This window comes from Fukomys damarensis, unplaced genomic scaffold, assembly GCF_012274545.1.
Source record: "Fukomys damarensis isolate Sample0158 unplaced genomic scaffold, DMR_v1.0_HiC HiC_scaffold_32, whole genome shotgun sequence".
Lineage (NCBI taxonomy): Eukaryota > Metazoa > Chordata > Mammalia > Rodentia > Bathyergidae > Fukomys > Fukomys damarensis.
The window spans coordinates 12,521,208-12,530,589 of NW_022900944.1; the positions used below are offsets into that span (position 1 = coordinate 12,521,208).

At 37.5% G+C, this 9,382-nt stretch overlaps 1 protein-coding gene across 1 annotated transcript in view; it reads right to left on the bottom strand.

Annotated features, from left to right (window-relative positions):
* The window catches only part of Fto (FTO alpha-ketoglutarate dependent dioxygenase), a 391,986-nt gene that overhangs the window by 263,948 nt on the left and 118,656 nt on the right, over positions 1-9,382 (bottom strand). The window contains exon 4 of the mRNA XM_010629684.3: positions 5,661-6,276. Within this exon, the coding sequence (XP_010627986.1) occupies positions 5,661-6,276 (616 nt within the window). The remainder of the gene's footprint in view (positions 1-5,660; positions 6,277-9,382) is intronic.

The window sequence follows — 9,382 nt, forward strand, 5'->3', positions numbered from 1 at the left end:
ATAACCAGTGTGCATATATATATATATATACATATATATATATATATATAATTTGTAGAATTATACATAAAATTTATACAAATTTCTAGAAAATTGCCAAGTACTGACAGCACATCAGTAGTTGCCTGAGTATAGGAAAAAGTGACAGCAAAGGAGCATAAGGTAACTGCTGGGTCATGGATATACACACTTTCTTGATTGCGGGGATAATTTCACAGATGCGTTTAAATGTAGGAAACTGTAAATGTCAATATGCTGTATGTAGTTTCCTGTATATCAATTATACCCGGATAGAGCTATTACTGAGAAAAGAAAAGAATTCAGCCATTCTTGTTGACTGAGTTTCTTGACAAATGTGGTCTTCCTTTCTCACTGGCACTGAAAGAAATTCTGCCAACTTTCTTTTTTTTTGGAGAAAAAAATTGGGACTTGCTGGGCATGGTCGCGCATGCCTAAAATCCCAGCACTTGGGAGGCAAAGGTAGGAGGATAGCTGTGAGTTCGAAACCAGCCTGGGCTACATTGTGAGTTCCAGGTCAGTCTCAACTACACAGTGAGACCCTGTCTCAAAAAACCAAAAAAAAAAAAAAAAGAATACTTACACATTTCTCACGATTTCTTCCTCTCCTAATCTGGCCCATTATCTGAACTACTGTGTGTCTTCTTACAGCTCTCTTGACTGGAGTGAAGCTTCTCTTCTACTCAAAATTCCGCAATGGCTCCCAATCATATTCCAACTGTGAACCCAGTACTTTGTATCACAGTACCACAAGTCCCTCTTTTCTGCCTTCCACATCCGTGCCTCTCTGGTCTTCACTTCTGCTGCTTTTTTCCCTTTCTCTTACTCTATTCCATCCACACTTGTTGCTTGTGGAACATCCCAATCATGTTCCATGAAGTTCCATTTGCACTCCATGTGCTTTACTAGACTGTTCTCCCTTCACATTTCCAAATGATTCATTCTTTCTAAATTCTGCTCAGACGTTACTTTCCGAATGAGGCCGTATGGTAGCATCCAACAGAAGGCTGCAAGCTTGCCCCTCACTCTTGTTACACAACCTACTTTTTAATCTTGTCTCCTCTTGATGAAATGTACATTCAGTGATGGCAAGGATGTCTATGTTTTGTTCATTGTTACATGTTCAACTTCTAGAAGAGTGCTTAGCACATAAGAAATGTGAATCGTTACATACATAAATAGTTTCATTGAGGGCCAAAAGGAAAGCAACTTTTAGGATCAAATGAATTTTACTGGGTAGTAAATGTGACTTTTAAAAATGTAACTGTCAAGACACAGCATGATAACATAAAACAAACACAGGTCAAATGATCTTTAAGACAGTGATGCTGACAGGGAAAAAAAAACCCTACCTGCAATTACAATCTAGTGTTGTTTCATGATCTCAATGATAAACTAAAGAATACAGACAAACTCATTTTTAAACAGACATTCAAGAATTATAGAAACAAATTTCTATCCTTAAGAGGATTCTACTTTTCCCACATCAGAGACATGATTAGAAACCCTAGAGTTCTAGAAAAATTATTGCAAAATCCCTACTTTCTAAGCTGTAACATACTCAACAGGATACATTTTATGAGCCTCCTTTGCCCTTCACAGGAGACCTGGAAAATAATGAAAAAAATCTGTAAAACATGGAACTAGTTAAATATTTCAAAAACTACTTTTGCTATAATATAAAGACAATGGCACAGAAAATATTTCCTTCAATAAAAATAAACAAAAATGGTAACTAACAGTTATTGCCTAAGTGATGTTTCTAAGGGTATTCCAGTCAAAGAACAAGGTACTGGACCATATCAAACAATGGGCTTTTAATGCCTTTCCTGCTAAAATCCATTCTTTACAGCTAGGAGTAACAAGCAATTGCCAGCAAAGCTGGAATAAGAAAATCAAATACTCTGCCTATTTACATATGGTTCCCTGAAGCCATTCCTGATTAAAAATTGTACCATTTCAATCTTCCTTCTGGAGATATCTATTAACTAGAAATGCATGTGAAAGCCAATGAATTTAGTATATAATTACACATATCCTATACAGATTACTTCTCAATGACCTTTACTCATGAAAATAAGCCAAAGGGAGATGATTGGCTCATTATAAATCTACAAGAAGATTTCTCTGGGAAAAGGTATTGAGAGCAAAGTCCTGAAAGAGCTAAAGCTTCAACTGAATTTAATTTCAGCAGAAGGTAATCACTTCTGAATCTAAACTCCCAATGCATTTGATGTGAGATTTTCCAGTGACAAGCAACACTTTCTAACGAATGTCCCTGATCTTGTCACTAAATAATTACGAGACCTTGGGCAAGCTACTTTCCTGCTCCCCTCAGAGGCTAGAAAGAGGTGATTTCAAAAGTCTCCTCCAGATCTAAAGGTTCACCATTTCATAATTATAGTCACAAGAATGCCCTGCATCACGTTTTCTCATGGCAAGGAGCGCATTTGATTTACCTTTGAATCTATAGAATATCTAGAACAGCTAATTGAACTTGCCTTAGCAATTGCTCAACAAACAAGTTTAAGGACATGAAAAACAGTTGAGTTTCTTAAGTTTCCACTCCATGTGACACTCTTAAGCCCTACCCAACCCCAACCAGGATTTTAACCAAAATCTTCAAGTCCGCCCTTACCATAGTTCTGGGAGGATTATAAGAAGACCAGAAAATTGAACATCTTGTCTCTTGGAAGAAACGCATCCACCAAAAAGTTTCAAGGCACTTAATCTGTATAACATCTAGCCCCAAATCAACAAATAGAGACCCAGAGAAAGGTTCCATTTCACAGAATAAGCAAATTTAATGGATTCTTATGTGCTAGAAAGTTACAGTAGATATGGGGGGCTGAGTTGGAAGGAAAAAGAAAGGTGTCAAGATTTTAAAGGATGACAAATAGATCCCCTTAATCTTTCTGAAAAGTGGACATTTTATAAACCCAAATCTCAAAGATAGTTCTACCACTGGGATAGGAAATACCTGTTCATAAGGTATACAAGCTTAAATGTTAAGACTCTGAGACCAGAAGGTCTAGCTCTGCTAATTACTAACCGCATAGCCATGAAAAAGTTAATCATCCTTTTGTGCCTCAGTTTCCTCATCTGTAAAATGAGAATATTAGTACAGTCATGCATCACTTAACACCAGGCATATGCTCTGAGAAATGTGTTATTGGGCAGCTTTATCACTATGTGAATTACAGAATGTGCATATCCAAACCTAGATGGTACAGGACAGTTACTTAACATGGCCTCTTGATGCAATCAAGAGACAGGATAAACATCAGATGTATGATGATATTTGTTACTTAATACAGCAGTGTTTTACAGTAAAGTTTTTTAAGAAGTATAAGGAGCACACTGTAAAATAAAAACATATAAACATATGTACAGTAAATATATAAACCAGTAACACAGTCGTTTGATCACTATCCACTATTACAAAATTGTATGTGCCTTTTTTTTTTTTGTACCAGAGATCGAACTCAGGACCTTGTACTTACGAAGCAGGAGGTGGAACCACTGAGCTAAATCCCCAACCCTGTGCTATAATTTTATACAACTGGAAGCACCAGAGGCCTGTTAGAACCAAAAACACATGAGTAATTCAGAGTTCTACAATATTAAAAAGCCACTAGGTAAGATAAATTTTTCAGCTCCATTGTAATCTTATGGAACTACCAAAAGTATATGCAGTACCTCATTGACCAAAATATCACTATGCAGAGCACAACTATTTTTCATTATTACTTCATTCATTGAATTGTGGGAAAGATAAAATGAGTTAACAGGTGAAGTGCTGATAATTATGTGCTTTCCATAGAGAAGGTACTCAAACAACAGTACCTCCCAGTGCTATCATTATTATTAGAATTCTGGAAACCTTAGGAGTTAAGAAAACAAAGGAATTACATTGCTCTTACAGATTTGAATTCTGTAGTTCCATCTTTCAGGTGATAACTGCAAGCATAAACATATTTATATTTAGATATAATTTATATTTGAATATTTTATCAGGCTTAACTACTTTCAACTATGGAAACTATTGACAAAAATTTAAATTCCTTTCTGAAAGATAGTCTAGATTTCAAAATCAATTTGATCACCCACATGAAGGGAATACAAAAGAACTATTAAACTGCCGGACTGAGAAGAAATGGGAGCACAAAGACACCTTTGTGGCAGCTGGTGCTATCATATGCCACTACTACAATTTCTAAAACTGGCCTCCATAAGAAAGTAACAAACTCAATTGTTCCTTCACTTCAGAGTTCTTGGATGTGATAGTTCTTAAATCCCTGGCAAAGCCTTATTAAAGATCAGAGGATCTCAGTTCTTTCCATTAGGACAGCATTGAATCTCTTCAAGGGATTTTCTCAGGTCAGTGTTACAATTTGAGAGGCCAGGGATATTTGCGAAATTTCCAAGCCCTAAACTAGTGCCTTGTTTTGAACTGAAAATATAAAGATACCCGTTATCCTGGGGAATTTTTTAAGACTAAGAAATTTAAGAGTATCACAAAATGCTTTCTCTAAAGTCTCTTTTCTAAAACAATAATTTTATAATCAAAAAACAGTAAAAGTAACAATAAAAATACAATTTAAAAAAATAGAGTAATCAAAAAATAATGACCCTTAAAAGTCCCAGCTAATTCCCTGGATGAATAGTTTTTCAAATGTCTTTCAATAAAGCAAACAGAAGAGTTAATACCATATCTTATATTCCTCTGTCAAATAATCAGACAAAGAAGAAAGTAACGGCCATGCTGGCCTTTAAGTATCTGAGTACTTTTGTGTAATCCTGTTCTGAGAAATTATGGAGACCCTAAACCAGTGGAGGCAAACCTATAGCACGCATGCCATAGTAGGCTGTTTGTATCACTGAAAGCTCAAAAAGGTTCACCAACACTGCACATCGTAGAAACTGAACAACAGAAGAAGGAAAAATTGGATAGGCCTCTAAAATTGACCTATAATCTCTATTCTAAAGCAACAAGACTTCAGAAAAAGATCAAGTTTGCTACAGCAGCCCTATGACATCTAAAACCGCAGAACTATGCAGAGGGCTAGAGAGCTGTGTGAAAACAGAGGAATGCCTGCTTTCAAAAATCACCTCAACTGCTTTTTAAGGAAGGATAGTGGCAAATAAGATATGAAACCAAGAACAAGTCCAAACTTGACAAATAATGCCCATCAAGACAATGATGTCAACCATAATAAAACATTTTGTCAAGACAAGAAATGTGCACCTGTGAGAACCTGGAAAGATATGACAGATTTCTGTTTTCCCGGTCCTTGATCAGCAAGTTAATTATAGCAACTGTACAATCTACTCTGAGCTTTAGAGAAAGGCAGTTGGCTGTATGAATCCAAGATGCTGCTCTCCTGGGCATGGGAGAGACAAAGTGACACTAGTGCTTATATGCAAAAATATCCGAGTGCAGTATAGCAATGAGCCAGATACCGTAACTAGATGAGAAAGAGGAATATTCTGCAGACATATAAGTGAGACATGCCTCAAAAGGGCACACAACACACAAATACACACACACACATACACACAGACGTTTGTTTTGTTCTGTTTTGTCTAAACAACTCTGATCATATTACAAGTAGGGCTGCTTTTTCCTGAGCAGACTGTACCTTCACAGCTATAATTGTATACTGCCACTGCTGACCTGTCCACCAGGTTTTCGTCATGGTGCCAGCTCACTGCCATTTTCCCCATACCAAAGTAAGGCTCCTCTTTCAAATATGGCATCTTCTGAGGATCCATGAAATTCAGCAAAGTTACATTATATGCTGCTCTGCTCTTCATATCCACTTCACCACTGGATGACCCTATCCCAACCCTGGAGAATTCAGACATACACACTGGCACGGAATCTTCATTGTCCTTCTCTCTGACAGCAAGTTCTTCCAAAGCCTGGATGGTTTCTAGCTGCAGATAGTCATTGAGTTTAAGGAAGGTCTGACAAGCAGCAGCAATCTCAGCCTCAGTGTAGCTTACATTAGAACCCTTAACAGGCCAGGGTACTGTAAAAAGCCTGGTGTTCAGGTACTTGTAGGTGCAGCCAGGATTCCCAATGAGGATTCGAGACACTGGAGTGAGCAAATCTTTGCCTTGGATCCTCACCAGGTCCCGAAATAAGCAGCCATGCTTGTGCAGTGTGAGAAAGGCTTCCTGAACCTCTTTATGGAGCTCTTCAGACACATGGCCTGCTTCTCGGAGAATCAGCTTAGGATATTTCAGCCGCCTCTGAAACAAAACCAAGGCAAAAATGGTAAATTTTTATGGATAGCAGAGAAATAAGGTTCTTGCCCTCACATACCTTTCTACAAAATCAAGTCAATAAATAAGGAAAAACAATCCCAAATTGTGTTAGGTACTAGGACACAAACAACACAGCAGGAAACCTGCCATAAGGATAGGAGAGAATCTCTTCAGAGATGACATTTAAGATGAGTTCTTCAGAAAAAGAAGGAACTAGCCATGTGACAAGCTTCAAAAAACAGGAAGACAGACCAAATATATGAAGGCACTGAACAAAAAAATCAGCTGGATCTAAGGCCAAAAAGAAGACCAGTTTTACTAAAGTGTATGGGCCAAAGGGAAAATCATATGTCTTGAGGATAAAGAGACAGGCAGAGGCAGAATACACACAGCCTTGAAAGTCACATTAAGAAATCTCTCAATACACTAGGAGTTTCAAGGGGAGAAGAATATTTTCTTCATATTTTATAAAAATCACTTTTAGTTATTATATAAGGTATAGACTGGAAAGAGGCAAAAGACAATGTGGAAAATCCTATGAGGTACTATTATAACCATCCAGGATAAAAATGTTGAGAGTCTGGATTAAGGCAGACACTCTGGTAAAATATATATTTTATAGGGAGGGGATGCAGTTATGGACTGGATGTGAGGAGTAAAGAAAGATGACTTCCAGATTTGTAAATTTAATAACTGAATTACTTTTTTTGAAATAAATAAAAGTGAGGCGTTTAAAAACTAGGGACAAGAATAGGGAGAAATGGAGTTTCATTTTGGAGCTGTCACCATTAAGCTACCTACCTACGAAATCTCAGGTGGAAGTAGCAAACGGTGACTGGATATACACAGAGCCCAGAAGAGAAAGTGGGGCCAGGAGCTCACTATGGGAACCATCAGCACACAGCTGATTTATAAAGACCTAGAAATGGATGAATCACCAAGGGAAACAGTCAAAATACAGAAGAGGGACCAACATTATTTCCTGAATTGTAGAAGAGTCAGCACAAGACCAAGTAGAAAACCAAAACAATGTATCAAAACACAAGCCACATGAAAAGACTATTTCAAGAAAAATGCAGTAGTCAATTTTATCTACTGAGACAAAGTCAAGTGAAATGAAGACAGAAATCACCCATTAGATTCAGCAATATGGAAATCACTGATGACAATGACAGGGCATGTTTAGCAAAGTACTAGGGATAGAATTTAGATTAGAGTAGGATCGAGAGAAAGAAGTGAAGATGCCATGTACAGATGTCTTTCAGTGGTTTTGCTATGACGGGGAATAGGAAGACAGAGCTAATGATAAAGGGGAATGCTAGATCAAGGGTCCATCTTTAATGATGGAAGACACTAGTGTACAATACAGCTTGCCAATACTATACAAGAGGAACAGGCTGGTGATCCAGAAGAGAGGGTGAATAACTGAAGGACCTAAGCTCAAAAGTATCTAGAGTGTCAGTCTGCCATGTGGGTCATGCAGGGATTTGCCATTAAAATTCAGAGAAAGGGGAATCAATAATAAAACTATTGCTTTGTGGGGTTTTTATCTAAGAGGAAAGAAATCAAGATCTCCTAAAATATATATGCATATACATATATGATCAATATGAGTAGCATCATGAAAAAGACTGCAGGAGTTTCTTCATACTCTCTTGACAGCCTCCTGTGTATATTTCTTCCCAGTTATACATTCAGTTACACCATGCTGATACCTTGAAACTGGCCACAGTGACAGTATTCAGACTACAGAAATCAGAAAACACTAAAAATCAAAGTTTTTCACTCTACAGACAGCCAGTTGGTAAACATTTAGTAGGCACCACTGTATGTGTTCAAAATTTGTTACTGACACAAAAATGTGATCTAAACATTGGATAGGAGAAAAGATACTTCCTATATTGCAATAAGCTAAAAAGATATAAATTCAGGCAGGATGGTAAATTTGACAATTGTCAAATGAGTAACTTTCATGATTTTGGTTTTGCTTTGTCTTGGTGTGACTATGTCATTTTGTTTTGGTGACTGGAGATCACTTTAGCTTCCTCAATGAAATATAAATGGATCTCTAGCTGTGAGTATGTTTTAGTCATCAAAACTGTTTGCCAAATACTTGCAGAATCTTCCCCTACCACCAGATATTTGGGCCCAATGTTCACTTCCTGAACCACTCGTGATGGATGAAGCACGTGATTGCTCTGTCCAATGAAAGATGATGGCTGTCACTGCCAGACTGGAGCATTTCATTGCCAGGCCAAGACTCTCCAGAACACCTTTTCCTTTTGGCACAGTACCACCTGGGAACTGCTCTTGGATCGTGGAATTACTCTAATGAGTAGCACCTCAATGCCAACCCACAAATGATATGCAAAGTGAGCAAGAAATGCTGGTGTGCAAAGCCACTGTGATTTGAGGATTATTTATTACTACAGCATAATCTAGCCTATTTCCTGCTTTCTGCAAGTACAAGAAACAAAAGGCCTTCAGGAAATTGGTACACACATGCAGAAGAAAAATGAAGTAGTGAAGTCTGAATGTGGAAAATGACTTCACTAAGTAAGCATAGTAGGAGTGCCCTGCATTTTACAGTGCCTGACATGTGTGATTGAAAAGATCAGAAACATGGATTGTCATTGAGACTGTCAGGGATCCATTAGGATTTATAGCTTCTAGACTTCATTTATCCCAAATGGCAAACGAAACAGTGATATCATACTTTCTATTTATATGGCCAATGAAGAGACCAATACAATCCTGTAAGCAGAGACTGAACATTCTGGAGCCATGAGCAGTAACTCTAATTTTATCACTAACTGGTATTTCCTGAGCAAGTCCCTGAGGCATCAGTAAACTCATATAACTAATTAGCAGCAGTGATTAAGAAGGAAATTCCTCCATACTTTCTTAACAATGCCAGTTTTCTTCGAAAGGCCCTAAGTAAAGAATATTAAAGGAAGTACGATAATTTCTAAAATTTACTTTTCAGTACATTCCCTCAGGGACTAAGAAAGAGAATACCAAAAATAATGTGTGCATATTCACACACCACACACACACACACACACACACACAACTTGCTACTGTTTAATAC